General features: G+C 42.4%; 1 protein-coding gene across 1 annotated transcript in view; it reads left to right on the plus strand.

Annotated features, from left to right (window-relative positions):
• PITPNC1 (phosphatidylinositol transfer protein cytoplasmic 1) overlaps nucleotides 1-22,649 on the plus strand; it is an 864,322-nt gene that overhangs the window by 832,003 nt on the left and 9,670 nt on the right. Inside the window, exon 9 of the mRNA XM_069199903.1 lies at nucleotides 16,358-16,476. Coding sequence (XP_069056004.1) covers nucleotides 16,358-16,476 — 119 coding nt within the window. The remainder of the gene's footprint in view (nucleotides 1-16,357; nucleotides 16,477-22,649) is intronic.

A 22,649-nucleotide genomic window follows, 5' to 3' on the forward strand; every position in this document is an offset into this window, starting at 1 on the left:
CTTCCCCAACAAAAACGTTTTGCAAAAACCATGACAAAACAAACATTGACAAAATTAACGGCTGCACTTAACGCCAGGCCTATTTACTTTGCCAATGATTGTTTATTGTTTTTACGCATCTCACACGTATGCCTGCTTGCCCATTTTGATAAAGTGTATAGAGGCGCTGCAGAAAATGTATTTTACGCAGCGGGTGTTCTCTATTGCACTGTTCTTTATTGGCATTACAAGTAGAAATATGCAGTCACAGCTCATGGGAAAGAAAAGGGGCGCCTGTGGCGGGGAAGGGGCATAAAAAATACTAATAATAAAAAAGAAACTTACCTTTTTACCACGCAAGCCGCTATGCTCCGATCTTGCAGTGCAGGCCCAGTCTCCCAGCCTGCTGTGCGTCCAATCTGCCAGCAGCATGAAAGCAGCGGTGACAGAGCGCCCAGCCAGGGCACTCCGACGCAGAGTGGGAGCCTTCAGCCTGCGTTCTCCAACCCGGCAACACAATGCCGGTTTGGAGAAGAGAGCCCAGTGCGCATGTGTGTTTGGCCGGTCTGAGACAGCCGGCCAACAATACATGTGCGCTGAGGGGGACTGTTCTGCACACTCCCTCTGTCCCTGTCACACCTGTGGCCCTGCCCCTTTTACAGTAAAAACTTAATACACATAGTTTAATATGTTTTTACTGTAAGGGGGGGCGACGCTCCTCCGCCACAGAGGAGGAGCCGTCCTGTATGCTAAGTGTGGATGTGCGCCCCACTACCCATGTGCAGGAAAGCCCTACTTACTCTCGTCTAACTTCGGACTAGGTGTTCTTACATCTTTACTCTTTGCTCGTTTTACAGTGCCCGATCATTGAGATCATAATCCTCAAGATCAAAACATGATTTTATTAAACCATGATATGAACTAATACTACCCTGAGGCCACGTGTTTGTATCGTTTGTAAAGTGACAATGGTACAGGAATATTGTTACTTGTCCAGTGCTGCCATCGTGTGGCCATTAAATAATTAAGCTACAACCGTGTGTTAAATTGAGAAACCTATATATATGCTGGAGGTTTATCATAATCGCTCAGTGCAATCCATTGAAGTCTGTTCTGTCTGGGTATTTCTACAAAAACTGATGAATATAGATGAAAAATGTTGCATGAAGGAAGGTTACAAAACTACAAACGCCAAATAAGCACTGCCCAAAACCATAACCAGACTGCAAGGTTGCGCTAAAGAATTGATGTAACCAGTTTGTGTCAGACTTATTTGGAGTCATAGTCGACCTTTGCCAGGATAGCTCCCTGGGTGGAAAGAAATTTGGCGCCATCGCTGCTGCTGGTAAATAAAATGAGGCGGGGAGTGGTTGAGCTTTTGTGTCCAGAGACCAGTCCCAGGCTAATTACATCAGATATGTGACTGACTTCTGAACACATGCATTTCTGTACTTCGCCAACCTACTCGAATCACCCGGAGGTTAGCTCCTCACGCTAGTAGCAGGCTGCTTGTTGGTGAGGGGGTTTAATAATGTGTGACAACTGTGAGTGATAGGGAGATGAGAGGGCAAGAAAGCAGACTGAAGGGGTGTCAAAAGCAGCGCCTGCAGCACTGGGGCAGGTGACTGGCACCCTGCTACCTGCAGGAGCTCAGTCCAGACATCTCCATAACGCCCCTCAGAAGATTAGAACCCAGGGCCGGTGCCCAGCTCGCCCATGCCAAAAGTCGGCACTGGCTGCAGTTATAGCGTCATAAGGACGCAAATTATAGTTATCTGGATTTTTTTGAAGTCCTTAATTTGCCACACTGGAAGCTGTGAGCCCTTGGTCTAATGTTAGACATAGCACGCTTTCGGGAATCTGGTTTAGTGAGAGCATCTCCAAGCAAACAGTTCCAAGGAATTGGCGCGAGTACGAAGCCTAGAGGCAAAATTAGATATTACCTAATTCGCCTTGATGTGTCTTGAACGATTTCACAGAGGACATTGCATAATGGAGGTTTCTCTTAAGAAGGACGCGGACCCCTCACTCGGGAAAGGTGCACCATCACTGGTTCGCTACTTGCGACTGATACTGGCAGACAGGCTCCTAGGTATGTTTTTTTAATGTCACTTTTATTAGTGCAAGATTTTTTTGCTTACCTTCAATGTACTGGCTGATTGCTAAAATTGTGCGTAGCTGAAATATAACTTATATTTTTTCTTACTACCACAAGATTAAAAACTACAAGTCATGTTACTAGGAACTTACTTGGCTAGTGCATGCTGGTAAACTTATTTCTGCCTACAGGTCTGGTCCTCTTGGTCAACGTCGTCTTAAGAACCTTAACGAACCCCTGCATTCTCTTTTATCTCTCGTCCCACTGATAGTATATATTACAGCTGAGGACAACTTAAGGAAAAACAAGCGTTGGCATAGAAAATAGATCCCGCCTTTGGGATCTTATAAGTATTTAGGCATGCAGCACTTTTGCTGCCCCTCCAAGTCTCTCTTCATTGTCCACACAGATATGTTCATATTACCCCTGAGGGTCTCACTGATAAGCACCCTCCAAATTCTGTTTTTGTTGCCACAGTTACCGCCTGTCCCTGAGGAACTCTTGCAGAGACAAAAGAGTGTTGAGTATGCCATGGTATGGACTCCATGGTATTTAATGTACAGTTAAATAGGAATGAGAAGTCAATAATGAATGTGTGTTTTTTTCTACTGTGCACAGCGCAGGCGAAGTATAAACTGGCACCAGATTATGTTACCATATCATGGCTCTTACTTTGAGAGTTCAAAAAATGTAATTAGAAATTCAGGGTCAGCAATGGGGACTCAATGTCAACTTAACCACGACACAACCTTCTGTGTTACATTCACTAATGTGAGATCTGGGTGCGCATGGATGAGTAGTGGAGTGTTCCCAGGTGGCGTTATGGTATCCACCCTCATGTATGTATGGATAGGTCTTAGTAGAACGTGAGTGGGCGCTGAACATTGACAGCATTAAAGCAGGATGTCTTGGAGGATATTTGGTTGGTCATTTGTTTTTCTCGTACACAATACTACAGTGTGAACACATGTTTTACAGATATACGGGTTATGTTATTTAGTAACCCGTAGTACACCAGTGAAGAGAGTTTACTTTTCTCAACTAAGGTGAGAAAGTAAAAATTCATGTACAGTAAGCCCTGGAAATCTGACACACTTAAATATAGAAGCCCCAACCACAGAAGCATCTCCAGCTGCTACCCGAGAAAAACATTGCATGATAATTCGTAAAAAGGCACATGCGATCGTCCTGAAAGCCCACCTAGAACACATTTATAGTTTTAATTATAGAACTAGAAAAGTGATGACATTTTCTATAAAATATATTACCTTGGAAAATATGGAGAGGTAGCAAACTTAACCGCAACAGGTAAATACTGTCTGCACTTTACAAACTAAACGAGCACCATGGGATGCACAGTTCACAAAAGTTTCTAGAACAGAAGTGCGGCGTGGGTAAAAGCTGGGAGACCAGGGAAAGGAAGAAGCACAGTTGTAAGTTAATTGAAATGAGAATATATTACACTGATACCAATTTACCAAGGATTTAAATCGGCTTGTCCAGCCAGATTCAGGCACTGGCAATTTAAAAACTGTTTTAGAGACAACCCTCCCCAACCCACCCCCACCCGCCCGGTGAAAAAAGAGCGGTCAGCTCAGACGATGAATAAGCATGAGTGGGGGTACTAACGTGGTAGGTGGCGGTGGGAATGTTATGCACAGTGTTACGGTTCTGATTGGTAAAACTGTCTGTTTGAGATGGCACAAAAAATGGACTGTTACAAACGTTACAGGACGTTTTGTCACCCTACCAGTAGTTCGACTACTGGAGGTAAAAGGTGGCCGTGTTTTCTTTTCCTTTCTGTGCATTAGGCACGCTATCTTGCTGCACCATTGGGAGCAACTTAACCCTGTCTGGGTCCCCAGCAGTGTGTATCATTCCATTACCTATAAAAATCCTGTTTCGAATTAAGTGGTGGTAAGTGCCCACCCTCAAAATGCTACCTTCGTGGACGAACACAAATGGTAACTCGGTAGCCTGGGACCTTTTTTTTAACGAGAATGTGGCCCGTCCTCCCTTCCAGAACAACATCCTCCTTAACTAGATTGGAAGCCCCCTCCCTTTCTCCTAGAGGAAAAAAAACCCTTGTTCGATGCATTACAAGAGGAGTGCGATACAATCCCCTGAGCCATGCTGCCACTAGAGGAGCTTACTCATAGAGAGGGCAGGCACCTCAGCAGCGGCTGCAGCAGCTCCCAGTCCCCATGGTTTGCCGGAGCTTGGATCCACACTCTGCTGCTAGAGGAGCCTACTCTTAGAGAGGGCATGGGGAGAGGCTCCTCAGCAGCAGGGGTGGCTGCAGCGGCTCCCTGGGCCCCTGGCTCTCAGGGGCTTGGATCCACATGCTGCAGCTGGAAGAGCCTACTCCTAGAGAGGGCAGGCGGAGAGAGGCGACTCAGCAGGGGCAGTGGCTGCAGTGGGTCCCAGTGCCCATAGATCGCCAGGGCACAGATGCGCCTCCCGGCAGTGCTAACACCAGGTAACTAAAAAAGAGATTGGGGTTTTACAGCAAACAGTTTGTAAAGCAGAGGCAAAGCAACAAAAATGATGCACACAAAGTAATATAAATAACAAAAACGAGTAAAACCGCATGTAATGGGGCAGTCTCCATGGGATATTACAAAACACCAAAAGGAGGGACTAATAAGCATATTCACCAAATAAAAGTAGGCATTTACGAAGGCCAGTAACTGGAACCAATGAAGAAGATGGGAGGTGTTCAAAGCCCACATTGTAGATACAGCATGTCTTGAAGAGACAGCCCATGTGCTGCCTAGGCGAGACCTTAAAGACAAGACCTGACCCAGTGGTGTAACATTGACCCCTACAGTGCAGGGAGGCCCTGAGCTCCAGGGCGGCCTCCCAGGAGAGTCGGCACAGTGCACAAGCGGCAGGCCCCTGGCTTCTAAGCCCCTGACTTGCTCTGGAGGTATGTGAGGCCCGGCCATGATATCTCAGTTCTTAATTTGAAATTGTGTCTAAACCATAAGTGATGTGGTGTCTTAGTTAGATCTGCTGGAACATGTGTGTGCTATGCTGGTGATCACCATAGATGCTTCTCCCCTGTGCCCTGCTGCTGTACAGAATGACTAAAGAAAATCTCCATTAGACCAGTTCTTCTATGAAATAGTTTGCAGCACATGAAATAAAATTAGGTAATACGTAATTATGCCTTATAGGCCTTGGTACTTTTACGATTTGGACTTTATATTGGGAGTATGTACTAAATACCGCCACTCCCACTGCCCCACTGGGTGCCTGTATTGCAAGGAGCTGTGCAATCAAGGGGAAGCTGTGCAGGGCAGCATCCTGCACGAAACATTTTATGTGGCTAGAGTTTGTCACTTTCTGGACAACAAAGAGGAACCATGTGGCATTGCTACAGCTATACAGTAGTTAGAGTATCTGGATGGTTGCAGGCGTGGCCTTTTTGAGGTTAAGTTTGGCACCTGTAAAGCGCAGCACTCAACCCCACTGGGTATCTTGGTGCTATATCAGTGGCCAAAATAATTACACACCTCTATTGACATAGCAACCCATGATAATTAGGTTTATGTAGGAGAGAGCAGTCATGATTGTAGCAGTTTCCTAAATTTTCAATGATCACATTTATGACGCTTAGGGACCAGCAGGGTGTTTCAAAATACAGTTGCCGTAACTGAAAAAGCACTTATACCAACTTCCAAAAGAGACTTGCTGCAAGATCTGGGATTTCTGCTGCGTTTGTACCAGTTAATCCTGTGATGGAGAGGAGAGAGAATTGCCAGAAATATTGCTTTATGCACCAAACATATAGACTTAATATTTAACCTATTTCTTCTGGAAGCGATTGAAAAATTATCGAAGCCAATATAGTGGGTTCTCTATGTTTCAGACTGAGAACTAGACCTGCTGCAAAATTCTGGATAAGCTGCAATTTGTGAATCAAATATTCAGAAAAACCTAGATAGACTGTTACCAAAGGAATTCGGATTTGAATTGTGTATGAAAAAAGAAAATAGGTGAAGGATACATCAAAACGTAAGTACTGAAAGACAAGCATTTACCATAGACCATATCAAGGCAGACATAGAGACTGATACATCAAGCCCAGATTTTCCACAATAGATGCTGGTGGAGGTTTGGAACCAATAGAAGGAGACCAGAAAGGGAGGTCCTAGAACGGAGATGGTCCAAGAGGACTGGATCTTCGTTTGTATCTATGAGGATGAGAGGGTTGTAGCTCATTCAGCATTATATCTGTCCAAGGAATTCCCAGAGATCATCAGTAGCCTCATATGCAGCACCTGTGATCGTCACATTGATTTATGTATCATTCTCATATAGAAAAACATTAAAAACCAAATGACAGAATCAGATTAGTTAAGAGAATCTTATATGAATTAAACAATAAAGGGGGTGATCTAGTGCTCTGTGTATCACCACATGAAAAGTGGCCTAGTAGAGGAAGCATTATTCTAAAAGATATATTCATTAAAAAGTTGGTGAGACAAGCAAGAGGCAGAACTTTCATCCTTCATTAATTGAGTATGCTCACTGCACCTTATATGCAGTACCAAAGGCTGCTGAGAGATCCAATAAAAACAACACAGTCGTAATACGCTCATCAGTGCAGCGTCAAGTGGTGCCACTACCGCCAACATGGTATAATGGCCTAAGCAAAGTCCTCTCAGGGCATAGAGTAGAACATTATTAACTTTGGTAAATTAGAGTAATTGTTGAAAGGCTGCTTTCTCCAACTATTCAGACAGCTAATGTAGCTGGGATATTGGACACATTCCCCTTGCTAGAGGCATTCCTCTTTGCAGCAGCCTGCTTCACCTTGTTCCAGCTTAGACCCTCTTCTGGCTGCTATTGCAGAACACATTCTTTTGGCTGTTCCAGCTGACCCTCTCACTTGTTTAAGCTGAATTAGTGGACTTCAAGGAGACAGACTGTACATATCTCACTATGCAATACTGGTGAATTTCAAGGAGGCTGTAAGCAATTTCCACACTACTGTATATTAGTGAACTTCAATGAGGCCAAAGGCATCTAGCCCCCTTCAGTTGTGCTTTATAGTGGATGGAAAGGAAGCTGAGGACATCTTTCCCTCTCTGCTATATTAGTGTATGTCAACGAAGCAAGCAACATCTGTCTCTCTATAGCAACAGTGCACTAGTTAACTTGGATGATGTATGAGATATGTTATTCTGAGATTTAAAAAAAACAGCTAAAACCCTCTTCCTAAAGATGTTGGAAGGCCCTCTTAATGCCAACCATACAGTGCCTTCTCTCCATTCCGTTACTGCTAAGAAAGATAAAATTAGGCCTGTGCTTGTACTGAATGCTGCTCTGCTTATCTAGCTGGTCTGAATATTCATATCAGAGCAAACCGAATGGTCCATCAGTCTGTGTTTCTTGTTTCAGAAATCCACAGAGCACTGATTCACCTTCAGCTAAAACTGTGGTGGGTTTTGTTATTCCTTTAAGCTCGAGAGGACATCTTCATGAGCTTTTCATCTAATACCAGTCTTACATTTTTATTTATTGAGTTATTTTTAACGTTTTCCAAAGAGCAAGCCAGGTCCCTCCGGACGTCTGAGAGCTGTACACATTTTAACTCAGTACAAAGTAATGCCAGTGGTGCGTTACAGGAAGACATTCAGCCTTACAATACTTTAATTCACACACTTCTATGGAAAGATGCTCCAGGTTCTTGGAGAGTTGTCTATATGGGTAGATCATCTATACCATCCATGTAGAAGTTCCCAATGAAAACAACATAATCATTGTTGGAGGCAGCACGTTCTGGTTGGCTGGGTTGAGGCCCTAACCTGGGAGAACCTACTACTCCCTTCAGGGGTGTGGGTGACTCACTGTATAACCTGTGGACACCCTTGGGTAGCTTGGCACAGAGCAGTCATGCTTATCACAGGGTCAATGTGTAAAGCATTGGCACAGCACTACCACACAACAAATTCACTTGGCGTCACAAAAGAGACTTCACATGAGATGGTTGTAAATTAAGTTTGTATTCAACACACACATTAGCTATCACAACATGAACATCATGTAAATCTGGGCATAAATCACATTTAGAAATATCATTAGCAGTACTAGGCCTAATTGTGTTAAAATGACATTGGCATTATGTACACGTGAGAAAAATAATACTTTCCCTCCCACCACCCTAGCGATTACCCCAATTCAATATCACACAGTTCTAAAGTGCACCCCAGTTCACAACAATAGTAGCAATGTATACATACAGAAAACAGCAGCACTTTTAAATAGCTCCATGGCCTAGGTCAGATATGTAAAACACATTGTCAACTGCAATAATCCTCTGACAAAGAAACAAAGTGTACAACAACATCACTGTCCAGTAGAGTATATCACAGGTAATCACTCCCACTCACTTCCTCCGCACCACTATGCAGTGCCACGGATATAAGGCAGGCTAGGATAACATGCACTGGCACACTCTTGCTCCCAGCACCCTAATGCTGTGCACTGAAATCCAGCAGGCTAGTGGTCTCTGCCCTCACAGACCCCCTGGATTCAAACCTTCCTCTAACCAGTTCCTACTACCCACTGCCCCCACGAGCTGGAGATGATAGCACCCTTTCCCCTAATACTAGGCCGCTTGTGGCAAGAGGTACACTTATTCAGGATCCTGGGGCAAAGTTGGGCAGGGATGGAGGGGTAGAAGATAACGGCTGAACAGTCAACAGTCGACAAATGGAGGTTTGGCCACCCCTTGGGAAATTCACTCAGGGGTCTCTGCTCCGTGCCTTCCAGCGTGAGCCCCACTCTGCAAAGCACAGGGGAGGTTCGCTTTGGGACACACACTGTTCACATTGGCGCGCAGCCAAGCCTGGCACTCCAAGACACAAATAGTTATCAATTCCGTACCTCCCTGGTAGGGGGCAGGACGTCTGGGGTGTGATGACTTGAGTCTCCCCAGACAGTCCCGGTTTCTCATGGAGTTACCAAATCCACACCTCCCAGAAGGAGGCACAACATATGGTGCACAAGGACTTGAGTCACACCTGACAATTACGATGAAAAACGGCCTTTACAATGTGGCCGGAGCCACGCAGGCCGTAAGCACGCAAGCATTACCATGCTTGCCCTGAACCACGCATGTGCCGGTGGGGTAGGTTTTAGAGTTTAGGGCTGGAGATCAGGGTCGTTTTTGGGACAAGGCAGGTTAGGGTTTAGGGCAGGGGTAGGGAGTCGGGGTAGTTTTTAGGACAGGATGGGGTCGTTTTTAGTACAGGGTAGGTTTTAGGGTGGGGGTCGGTATAGTTACCAAATCCACACCTCCCTAGAAGGAGGCATAACGTCAGACGATTTCGATGGGAAACGGCCTTTACAACTCGGCTGGAGCCACGCAGGCCGTAAGCACGCAAGCGTTACCACAATTGCCCTGAACCATGCATGTGCCTGAACCACACAAATGTAGGGGCTGGGGGTCAGGGTATTTTTTAGGATAGGGTGGGATAGTATTTAGGAGAGGTTGGGGTAGGTTTTAGGGTTTTGGTGGGGTGGGGGGGCAGTGTAGTTTTTGGGGCAGAGCAGGGTAGTTTTTAGGGTTTAGGTTGTGGCGGGGGTCGGGGTAGTTTGTAGGCCAGGGAGGAGGAGTTTTTAGGACAGGGTAGATTTTAGGGTTTAGGGTGGGGGTCGGGTAGTTTTTAGGACAGAGCAGGGGTAGGTTTTAGGGTTCAGGGTTGGGGGTTGAGGTAGTTTTAGTACATGGTGGGGTAGTTTTTAGGACTGGGTTGGTTTTAGGGTTTAGGGCGGGGAGTGTCAGGGTAGTCTTTAGGATAGGGCAGAGTAGCTTTTAGGATTTAGGGCAGGGGTGGGGTAGTTTTTAGGACTGCGCAGGTAGGATTTAGGGTGGGGTAGGTGGTCGGGTAGTTTTTAGGACAGGGTGAGGCAGTTTTTAGGACAGGGTAGCTTTTAAGGTTTAGGTCGTGACAGGGGACTGTGGTAGTTTTTTAGGACTTGGCAGGGTAGATTTTAGGGTTTAGGGCAGGGGCAGGGGTTTAGGGTCGTTTTTAGGACAAGTGGGGTAGTTTTTAGGAGCACGTAGGTTTTACGGTTTAGGGCAGGGAAGGGAAGTTTTTAGGACTGGGCAGGGTAGTTTTAGGGATTAGGGTGGGGCTGGGATGTCAGGTAGGTTTTAGGACAGGGTTGGGTAGTTTTTAGGACAGGGTAGGTTTTAGGGGTTTAGGGCGGGGTTGGGGTAGCCTTTAGTACAGGGTGGGGTAGGTTTTAGCACAGGGCAGGGTAGCTTTTAGGGTGGGACAAGGATTGGGGTCGTTTTTAGGACTGGGCGGGGTAGGTTTTAGGGTCCAGGACGGGGTGGGGTAGTTTTTAGGATAGGGTAGTTTTTAGGAAAGGATGGGGTTTTAGAACAGGGCATGGTAGCTTTTAGAGATTAGGGTGGAGTGGGGGTTAGGGCACTTTTTAGGACAGGGTAGGTTTAGGGATTTAGGGTGGGGGCGAGTGGTCGGGGGGGGTTGTATTACATAATCACACATGGGGTTACCAAATATACCCTTACTAATCATGCTTTTACAATGAAATTCATTGTAAAGGCATGCGTGGTAAAGGCATGCATAGTTAAGACGCAGTCGTGGTTCCAACCGCATTGTTAGGTCATGCATGGTTCTGTTATACATCCAATTCTGATCATCAGCCATGAGGAGATACCAACATCTGTGCCTTCCTCGACTTAGGCACAATGCGTGGTGCACAATTACTTGGGTCGCATCAGACAATTCTGATCGCGCACAGAGTTAACATTGCCGTACTTCACTGGAATGAGGCACAGCATTTGGTGGGTGATGATTTGAGTCGACCAGGCACTTCCAGACACACATGAAGGGATCCAATCCCGTAATTCTCTGGATTGAGGCAGAACATCTGGTACGCGATGACTTGAGTCTCACCAGACAATTCCGGACACACATGAAGAGTTCCAAATCCCGTACCTCCTTGGAATGAGGCACAACATCTGGTGTGTGCAGACTTGAGCCTCACCAGACAAATCCGGTCACACACACATAGACGCAAGTTCAGCGGTGCCACACGAGGTAAAATGGGGCAGCGCTCCGGGTATGGCCCCACCTCCTACAGTCGCAACCAGTGATTTGGATACTGTACATAGAGCATGCAGTGGGGTGTCGCATGAGAGAAATGCGGCATGCTCAACAAAAGTGGGCCACGCGGTGTCCCACAACGGCTGAATCCGCTCAATACCAATTAGACACATAGGCGTGTTGTGGCCCTATGATGAATTGCTACACTCCTTGAATGTGGGTAGTACTTTGAAGGCTCTGCACCATGCAAATCCAGTCTCTAGGAGCAATACTTAGTTCCACTCTCACACTGCTGCTACCAGGTGACGTCCAGCAGACAATGTAGACACTTAAGAGGGCACCGCTCTCCATATGACATAGGTAGAAAATGTAGATCCCTTGTGGGAGGTCTTTGATGTCCCCGAGACAGCCACAAGAGAACAGGCACTTGGAGAGCACATTTCAGAATGCCACACAGTGCCACACAGCAGCAACCAGTTTGTCCAGGCCAGCCACAATGCAGGAAGGGTGCACAGTCCCTTCCTAGGACAGTAATTACTCCTTGTGCACAACAGATGCTTCTGGCAGTGTACACCACTCAGTCCAGAGCCACCGTCCCACATTCCTGCAAGTGTATCACTACTTTACTACAGTGAGGCACCAGTGGTTATACTGTAGTGTGCCTTTGAAGTTGGGGGTGGGCCAGAGGGTTCCCCTTTGAACTACAGATGTCTCCCCTACATTTCAGCCCTGTCTGCCATGGGGCTGTGGAATGCAGATATTAATCTTTAGTGGGGCTATAATCTGGCTCCAAGAGGCCAAGTATCAAAACCTCCCCCTCCTCATTATGTTTGTGGCGGTCTTAAGACCGTCACTCTTGCAGTGGCGGTCAGACCGCCTCCAGAGTGGCACCACCACCAAAGTGGCACTGCCACTTTTAGGCCGGCTGATGGCCGGGCGGTGCCGGCAGTCTTAATCCGCCAGGGCAGCGCTGCTAACAGCGCAGCCCCGGGGATTACAACCCCCGTGGCCACCAGCTTTTGCATGGCGGTTCCACCACCATGCAAAGGGTGGCAGAGACAGGGTGTTGGGGGACCCCATGGGGACCCCTGCACCGCCCCTGAATTACAGGCAGTGAAAAGCGCAACGGGTGCTATTGCACCCGAAGCACTGCAACATTGCTGCCGGCTCGATTACGACCTGGTGTCAATGTTGTAGTGAGTTTCCCACTGGGCCAAAGGCGGAAACGCTGTTTCTGCTCGCTGGCCCATCGGGAAACTCGTAATAGGGCCAGCGGGCAGAAACCCAGAGTGGCGGTCTTCCGACTCAGAGTTTGGCAGGTGGCCTTTGCCGCCCACCAAACTCATAATGAGGCCCTAAGTTTTGGATTTCAAGTGTCATAGACCTCGTATGAATACCCAATAGCCATGGATTTTGAAGTAAAAGGGCACTCAGAGTTTTCACTTTTAGTAACTCTCACTTGAATTATTTGAAAGAGAGAAAAAGTCTTTGCAGTGTCAACTATGTTACCTTTCCTTAGAATTGGTGATGTATTGAGTATGCTCTTACCCAGGACCTTTCTTCACATGGATATGCTTTGGGACACTACATGGATTATTATATATTGGTTTAAAGTTGTTAACCAAAAAAGGGTGGTTTTCCATGTTCACCGAGAATGTACCTCATTCAGAAACTGAACCTTGGATCATTTTCTTGCTGGGCCCTTGAAGGATCTGTGGGTACTAAACAATGTACCTAGAACAGTACCAGACATGTTTATGGTCATCTGGGAAGCCTATGAGCCATTTCCTCTCTTCCCTGTAGACTAATTGTGCTTGTCCAGTCTTCTAAGAACGACAGACAGCTTTTAAATGCATCTTGTTATACCTTTGGTTTAATTTGTTGGGTTCCTTCAGGCAAGGTTAGCAAATTCCAACATAAAAGTGCATCAATAAAAATTAATACAGAACGTGGTTTCAGGCTTAACAAATTTTTGTGCTGAATTGTGAAAGAATAAGGAAAACAATAAAGCAGCTGGGAACATATATCTTTTGGAATGTATTCATTTTGATTGATGCACTTATATGTTGGAATCTGCTAATCTTGCTTGAGAAAACCAACAAATTATGGAGGACACATTCATTGTCGTTTCACAATTAAAGAAAGATGGGACCATTGGGTCAGTGCCACTTTTTTGTTTGATCCATGGTCCCTTAAATTCCGATGACCCCTTGGTACGTAATAGAATCACCCACTTTCCCACAAGCCTCGACAAGTACAGCATGTTTTATTTCTAATGCATTTGTGACTGCAAGTAATTAATTTCTGTTGGATGGATTGATATGTTACTAATGGCTGGTGAACACAAGTTGAACCCATGGTGCAATGACAATCTAATCTCATAATTATAAAGTACTAAAATAAATGTAATTGAATTGAGATATAGTATATTATTTCAAATATACATGTGTTATAATGCGTATTTGTTTTACCTCAAATGTGTTCTGAATGTTTGTTTTAAAAATGTTTTTTTCTTTTTTCTTCCTAATACTATTCCATTAACTAAAAAACGTGCTTCCTGTTTATTAAAACGTTTCTTAGTAATCAGAATTTTCTTTGCTTCGAAAACTGCTTGCTTAGCTCTCAAACACTAACAAATGTTTTCAGCCTCTCATTCTGACTCCAGATAGTTGGAAAGGGAACAATAAATGAAATAATTGCGTTGTTTAATTTAAATAAATTGCCAGTCAGTTGAAACCTGACCAATCTCCCAGACCCATGACACACCGGAAATAAGCCCATATGATAGTTTGCAACATCCTTTATTTCTCATAGCGGATGTGGATTATTGGAAGTGTCAACAGAACAAGAAATCCACGTCACTTTTTAAACGATATTACATTCGAGCATATAAAATGATTCATCACCAGTGTGTATATGTCAGGAGAGTACATGGCCTACTCTATGATAAAGGAACCTTAGTCGGTGCAGAGGGTCACATGACTGTCCTCTAATCCCAATCACTAGTGCCTGCATAAAATGCCAGAGTTTTTTGCAACCAGGTTTAGGATCTCAGGTTGTGGGCAAAAACCTACTTGATTGTAAAAACAAGCACTCAGGAAGAGCCGCCCTCTCAGACAGGTAGGCAAAGGCACCTCTAGTTACAATAGACAAGAGGAAGAATCATTCAAGTGAGTAGGATGTATAAAATGTGGTTTTATGAAGCAAACTAAATGGCTGTAAAATTTCGTCAGGCTAAGTCTCTTCTGAGAAATTCGGCAAATGTTAATGCTGTGGAGATAGTTAGGTCAGGAACAATTAGATTGTTTTTAGTAAGTACTTGACTGTCCGCTCTATCGTCATAGAAGTTTGCTCAGAGTAAAGGAGAGGATGCCTCTGATTACATTAATCATATGTAAAAAGCCATCGTCTCAGTTGCAAATTATAACCTCAAGGTCTGTGGTTGTCGCCCTCACTGTTAGTCTTGCCAGGATTTTCATGGTGATTATGTTTAAAAAATATTCACCTACAATTAAGTTAACTATAAGATTTAAATTTTTGGTCCTCACTGAAAATCAATTTAGCCTTACTTACTCCATAGGCAAAAAGCTGTAGTACAGGTGACTCTCCCGCCTCTATCTCGAATGCCCAATGGGAATGTAAAACACTGCTTGTGGACAATCAGCATTTGGCAGTACTGCTCCCTTTTTGCCAGACATCATGTATAAACAAAGACTTTACTGCAAATCCTTCATTTGTGGGCCAGCAATACAGTTGTGTGTTCAGTTCATCAACATTTGCACAGTGATGAACTCTCTTTAAGTGTGCGACCTTCTTCGCATGAAATGTTTGCAAAACAAATCCTACACTTTCTCTGCAAACTTTCCTGCCCGTGGCCTCTTGTGATGGAAGACGTGGACCTTCTGCCAAGAGTTTTTCTGAGACATTTGGGGCTGGAGATGCAGTCTGTATTTATTTCCACCAACTCCAAAAAGTCCATGAGTTCTTTCCAGCAAGATGCATCTGGCACTCCTCTTACCTGGGTTCTGATTATACTAGAGAGTTGGTTTGCCTTCTACTAGAACTCTAGGACTGATTCTACAATTTGACTAGGTGCAGTAGGGTAGCTGAAACACACAGGCTTCAAGTAGCCACCAGAAAGTCTGTTTTTTACTGTTGAAAATAAAATAAAAGGATATTTTCTCCTGTGTGTCAAACTGGTTGACACAAGTTGACTATTTGTTATTCAAATCTGTCATCTGTCCCCAGTCGTAAGAACTGAAGTTGTTTAGATAGTCGGACATCTTAGTAGTTTAGGTCCATTGAATTAAAAAGTAGTACTGCTGCATGGGCTCATAACATTGACATTTAATGAATATGTGTTGAAGATTCAGTGTAAGTTTATTGAGACTGTAAGAAGAGACAGATTTATAGTAGTTAAAAAACTGGGTCTTCAAATGAGCCTATCTCTGGTCAGTGCCACTTTTTGAATCTCATTTAAGTTCTCAGTTATTGACTTTTAAATCTCGTTTTATTTCTCCTTTTTCGTCAGTAGGGAAGTCAATGATAGAGTCTTGGTCTTTGAAATTTGACCGATTCCCTTCTAATAATATATTAGTGGAAATCACTTAGGATAAAAGTTTTTGCATTTGCCACTGTCTTAGTCTGGTGGGCACTTGTGAAGGTATAGTATAGCAGCCTACCTCCTTGTACAACCTCCTAATCACTGATTGTGATGTGACCTAAGAGGAAGGTTAGATTAAATTTAGTACTTTGGATCACACAGACCTTAGAAATGTTCTCAAATGTAGTTATTATTCGGCCACATTCTACTCTTGAATGAGCGGTAAGTAAAAAATCTACAGTATTTATTGTATTCACCTCATTCCAAGTGATCTCCTAAACCTGCTTTAGAAGATCCATGCCTGTAGTATTGCTTGCGCTCCAACTCTCCTTACCTTTTTGGTTCACCTCAAGAAACCTGTAGACAGTTCCCGCACACCCTTGTTCTGAGCCTCCCTTCTTTTTACTCTTTTGTAACTTTCCTGGCTGGCACGGACTAACATTAAGTCACTCTCCCTAAAGCTGGTGGAATCCCTGCTTTCACCACCCTTTCAAGCCTCTTTCTAGAAAACCACCTTACCCTGAAATGCCATTTTAACGTCTCATTTTTTTGTGACGGAAATGTCAAATCTTTAACTTTTTGCAGATATGACTTTGGATGACGTTCGGGAATTCGAGAAAAGTATGCATGAAAAGACCAACATTAAAGTGTGCAATCAACATTCTTCTACAGTGGGTGAAATAGACAGCCATGCCAAAGCAAGCGTATGTTCCATTTTTGTGAATGTTTCCCTCTGCACACGTCTGTGGGCGACATCTTTAACAGGCCTTGTGTTCTTTCTGCTGAAGCCTGTGAAGTGTTTAGGTGCAAAACATGCTTTTTTCATAATGTAATTTTTTAATATATATAAACAAATTTCATTGGTTTTAACAACAGAGTAAAAAAACAACTACTCCTCCCCCTGCCCCTATTACCCAACCCCGGCCACTTCCACCCACAGCCGAACACAGTTGTAGGACAACATTTCAAGGTACAGATCCCAGTATGTAATTTTGTATTATTTTTGTGAGGAAGCCCACCACTCGTACTATTTTGGAAGACTGTGCATACCATGTACAATTACCTCCCTTGGTCTCTCTTGATTCGACACTGAAAGGTACATTTTACACAGAATAATATATGTTCTACCATGCAAGACAAACTCATATTTCATACACTAGATTCGTGGCAGAAATCAGCACCTTTAAGAAAATAAATGTAGACTTCAATTGCAGCATAAGTTATATTCTGTATATTTATAGTTCATGTCATATAGATAATTTTATATATCAACCTTTCCAGATTAACAGCATCAATTCCTAGTTATTATTCATTTCTCATAAAGAGATAAAATTAATATATCAGTGCTGTCAAAAATGCAGTTTTCCACATATTTTAAAATGGCATGGTTTTGGGAATTCTGGGAAATGTCTGCTGTATATGTAAGTACTGAATGCTGGCAAGTTTTCAGGAAGTTAATTTTCACCTTGTTTTATTAGTTTTCAAGAGTGTATTTTGGCACTGCTCTGTCAGATGTTATTCGCAAATTAAAGCAAGGAAACAAGAATATGAAAAACAAAAAGTAGGTCAAGTAATAGAATGTGCTGTACTTTGCTCAGAATTTAAATAAAAATAAAGCTGCTTCACTCTAAAATCTGGATCACTGTATATCTATAATTAGACTTCTTCACAGTTGTTTTGACATATTGTGAACAGAACATGTTAGCATGTGATCCATTCTTCTAGCCTTGCAGTTATCTTAAAGGGCTATATCAGACCCTTTCCATGCCAACCATTCAGAAAAGAGTGGGGCCGGTAATTATTTAATGGAAGAAAGGGTGATAGTATACGAAAGAGTAAAGAATGGATTACTCTAAGGGGAACTTTGGACTACAGTTAATCAGCAGAGATTTTAAGGTGTTCCATATCATGTGTGAGATTTAGTCAGACTTGTCTTTGTGGCTTAGAGCACTCAGTGTTGTGGGTTCGTGGTTTCATAGTTTTACTGCTTTCCAATAGCAGTGGTAGACTCGATGTAACAAAATGCTCTGTGATCTAGGCTAGAAAGCCTTGCTTGAGAGCACATATCCCACTGGACATGGAAAGGCTATTTCCCAATTACCATAGGTCACTTATGCAGTCCTTTTATTTATTTACCTCCAGAGTAATTTTAGAGTTTTCAGGTGCATTTTGGTGTTGGGAAGAGTCTTACCTATTTTCCCCAATAATAATCATCACAGTCAAAAATAGGTTTATATCAGGGACTGAAACTTTACTTTACAAAAAAATGTGACACACCTCAAGATAAAGGGCCTCATTACAAGTGTGGCAGCCTGAGCACCGCCACATTCATGTTGATGGTCAGACCGCTGAACTCCGGGTGGTCGACTGCCCAATTACAACCCTGGCAGACATCCCCATTGGCAACATAGTTCCCGAAGGCATAACAGCAGTCAGAGATGTACTCATCCAGGGCGGTGCTGAACTTAGCACCGCCTGGCTAATTACAACTCCCCTCACCACCATCCTTCCCATGGCAGTTTCACCGACATGGATAGGCTGATGGTAATGGGGTGCTGGGGCAAAGGGCACCCCTGCATTACTCATGCCTATAGCATAGCAGTTTGAGCCGAGTGCTATGTCGTAGCACTGTTCCTGCTGGTCTGACCAGTGGGGACGCTCTATTGCAATGTTCAGCAGGAACACTGTAAGAGGGCAGGAGGGGAAGCTACCGCCATGGCAGTGGCGTCCTCCCTGTGAGTTTGGCAGTCCGCAGTGGGACCGCCAAAATCCTAATAAGGCCGAAAGTTCAGTTATTACCATGTCAATTAACATGTTAAAAAGAGTAAAGACGAAGAGTACTGCATTAGTGTAACAAAATATTCACTAAAGCCCATGGCCATAAGGCACCCAACAACAGTACTTAATATTGGACTCAAATAAATTACAGTCATAGTCAACGACACACTGAAAGCTATGTAGTTGTCTTAGAAATGAACAAGCTCCTAATCCACCATTGAATTTCTTTTAAAACTTTGAACACCTTAAATGGTCAAGGAAAGAACATGTTGGCCTACAAAAATTCTGTTCATGCTCCAAAGATTTTATACCAATGTTTATCAGTATCTGTTTCTATCTTGAGTGTTTACAAAGTTGTCACATCCCTGTATGATCATTTATCCCTTCCCAGCTCATGTTACTGTTGATCAGTGACTCATTTTAATTTGGCAAATAAAGATTTCTCTCATTTTGATCCCTTGAAGTATCAACTTTACTAGTCCCATTCAGAAGTTAGCGTAGCTGAGCTGTTGGTGTGTAATCCTGTACTTGCCAATGGGCTTCTGCAGTAAAAATGGCAATTTGTTTTTTTTACTGTTATGACATATAAAAATACATGTCCTACTCTTTAATATGCAGTACCTTGCCTTAGGACTCGATAGGCCTGCTGTAGTGGTGACTTTTACATATTAAAGAGGGAGATTTGGGTTGTGCCATTAGTTTAAATGGCAAAGCCCAGTTAACAGCATTTGAAAGCTTGTAGTCTTGTTTTTACGTTGTCACATCCAGGGTGGCACAATAGGTGCTGCAGCCTTGGTGAGACACTTTAACTTACAGGCCATGGATACCTCTGGTACCATATACTACGGACTTATAATAAATAAGTAAAGTTTAACCAGTTGAATGTAGGCCAATCAGACATATTTTGTAGGGTCAGATCACTGGCACTGAGATCTGCTTAGCAGGCCTCAGTGCACTCTCACAGCCAAAACACCAGCACCATCAGCCAAAATTTGGGGGTGATCATGCAAAAAGAGGCATTTCCTTACAGCTACCATTTGTCTTCGCTTGCCTGTGATGACATGCACAAAATCAAGTAAGTTATTTACTACTTAAGGGTAAACCCTTTTTGCTAATGTGTAGATTTAATATTTAGTGATCTACAAAATCAGATTTGGATATTGCTAGGGTGTCAGGATGTTTCTACTACCTTCTTCAAATATCTGCCACTTTTTTGCTATTATCATCAAATATTTGCCTTTCTCAGAATAATTAATGGTGAATACGGAATGCTGAATTTCCTTGCATGTCAATGTGCCCTCTTTTTCTGAAAGGAGTGGGACTACCATGAAAAGTCAATCAATTTTGAATGTACATTGATTTTAAAATGATCTGGCTGTGTATCAAAGGTATTTGAATCCTTTGTGTCTGTCTTTCATCTTTAATAATTATCTTGTCTAAGCTTCAGCAACAATCCTGCTAGTTATGTTCCACTGTGCAGTTCAATCTTTGTGTTTTACATACAATATGAACCAGCCTTCTCTCTGACATCCCACATGAGGAGATCATGTATTGTGCCTGCAAATGGTGCAAGTACAACCCAATCTCTTGATTTGCTAATTGTAAAGGGTAAACAGGTATAAATATGAGCTACAAAAAGAAATGTAGTTAGATGGGGTTAAAGGTAACACTAAGAAACCTTCTCAGAATAAAGACAAGAGAAAACATTTAAAAGAAAAAAAGTCATTTCACAAAACTGGAAAAGCATATTGGTGCAACATCTAAAATAAACAAAACATATATGTTTGTTTCAGCTTTATTAACGGCTTCATTGTCCTGTAAAATGCAGGTTAAAACTAGAGTATGTTTTTAGCATTTAGGGTTTTGAAGTGGGGTAAATTAAATGTGTGTCAAAAAATATAAAGCTATAGAAAGGTAAACTGCTGACAAAGGAGTCATTCAAAACAAAATAATACAAAGTATTTAAAATTATTAAGATGCCCAATAAGTGGCAACAAATATCAGAGTTTATCATTCATATAACATTTTTTCACATGGAATTAAACCAAAAAATCTTGACAATAGGAATACACAACAAGCACATATAGTGATTCAATCAAAAAGAACATTTATTAACAAACTGAAAAGCAAGGGTTCATTACATGCATTGTGCATTATCCTGATTCAACTAAACAGTTTCATGATTCCGTCTGTCAATGTATAGAAAACCAACTCTCAAACAAATCAAGTGAAATGTCTTTCTTCAAGAGTGACCCCACTGGAACTCTTATGGATTAATTGTTAAAATCACTTCTTTAGTAGCTTTCACGTTCAGCAAGAGCAGGAATATTTGTGATGAGCGCTGGCGTGTTAGGTTCTCCTGTAACATGCCAGCTCCCATGACAAGTATTCCTGGTCCTGTCAAACATGAAAGCCAGTTAGATTCTGCATTTGAATGTTACCTATTAAAGGACTGTGTTTAGTGATTAATCTATAAGAGTTCCAGTGGGGTCACTCTTTAATCTCCACATAAATGTTGCTGGTCCTGACGATGGTCCCCCAGATTAGTACCACTTGAGACCGAAACGTTGATGACCCACCCATGTCTCCGTTTCATTTTCAGTTTTAACCATAAATGTAGAATTTTGTCTTGAAGAAAGATAGACATTCACACTGATCTGTTTGAGAGCGGGTTTCCTATACAGTGACAGATGGAAAAATGAAATGGTTTGTTGAATCATGATAATGCATTGTCAGTGTGTGTTCAGATATTGTTTGTATTGAACCTCTGCTTTTAAGTTTGTTGATACATGTTCCTTTTGATTGAATCACTTAATGTGCCTGTCATGCATTACTATCGTTAATATATTTTGTTTAATTCGATCCAAACAAATAGCTATTTGAATGATATAATTTGATTTTTGATGCTATTTATTGGTCATTCCAATCATTTTAAATCCTTTGTATTATTTTTGAATGGATGACTCCTTGTTAGAAGTTTACCGTACTATAGTTAGATACCCACATTCACAAGGGGCTGTTGGGTTGCCCTTTGTTTAAAAAATGTAAAACAACAACATATTTTTATTCAATTTTTACAGTGTTTTCCTCATCACTAAATACGACATTTACCAATCATCTTATTCCTCAGTTACTGCCATGTTGTTGTGTTCGAATAATGGGTACTTTATACTCCTCATTACAGATAACCCAATACAGAACACTTTGACACGTGGTCTATAGGTACTGTAAATATGAAATATTCTGTTTTTCAAGATATGTACATAGATGAGATTAGCCAGATTACCTGAACATATTAAAATTTGGCACTCATGTTAGCTAAGACCAATGTTTTTCCTGACCATAGCTTGCATGTGAAGACTTTAGGTACAAAAAATGAAAATGTATTATTTCCTTTACATCCAAAATGTTATAACCAGTTTAAGGGTTTCTGTTGAGTGCTGCTCATGTATTTTAATTTTATGTTGATTTGTTTATTTTGCATCAAGAATGTATTCTATTATTTTTTTCTCTTCGTTTTATGGTTGAAGCAGTGATTTGCATTGTGCAGGCTTGTATGAGTTGCAAAAGGATGTTTACTGGTTAAATTATGGTTATTCTGATTAGAAAACTTTAGTTTGTATTTGTGTTAGCCCTAGTATATTGGTTATACTAAACCCACATCTAATTGAAGATATTCTTCAGTTTGAACTTGTCACCTAAAAAAAACATCACTCTCCAAGGCATAAATCTCGACTTCAGATCAAAAAATGAGACATTTGTCTCATATGGTGTTTTCATGAACATTTGCTGAACCTAGTCATTCTTATTCAATGCTTACTCTCGTCGGGAACACGTAGACTACAGTGGACGACAAATCAATTGTGAATCCCTGTTTGTAATCTCTAGGTCATAGAGGTGCTTACTATTCAGATCATTCCCTTTTTTCAACATTATTTCTTAAGATTCTTTCATAGAAAGAGATTAAAATTCAATAAACTATATTCAAACCAGGCTTTTCTTTATTTCTGTGCCAATGAATTTTGAAGCATTTTACTTTGTGCTTAGGGGCTAGATCGTCTCTTTAACAATTAATCTCAAATCAAATGATCTTCTATCA

Source organism: Pleurodeles waltl, chromosome 7 (assembly GCF_031143425.1).
Source record: "Pleurodeles waltl isolate 20211129_DDA chromosome 7, aPleWal1.hap1.20221129, whole genome shotgun sequence".
Taxonomy (NCBI): Eukaryota; Metazoa; Chordata; class Amphibia; order Caudata; family Salamandridae; genus Pleurodeles; species Pleurodeles waltl.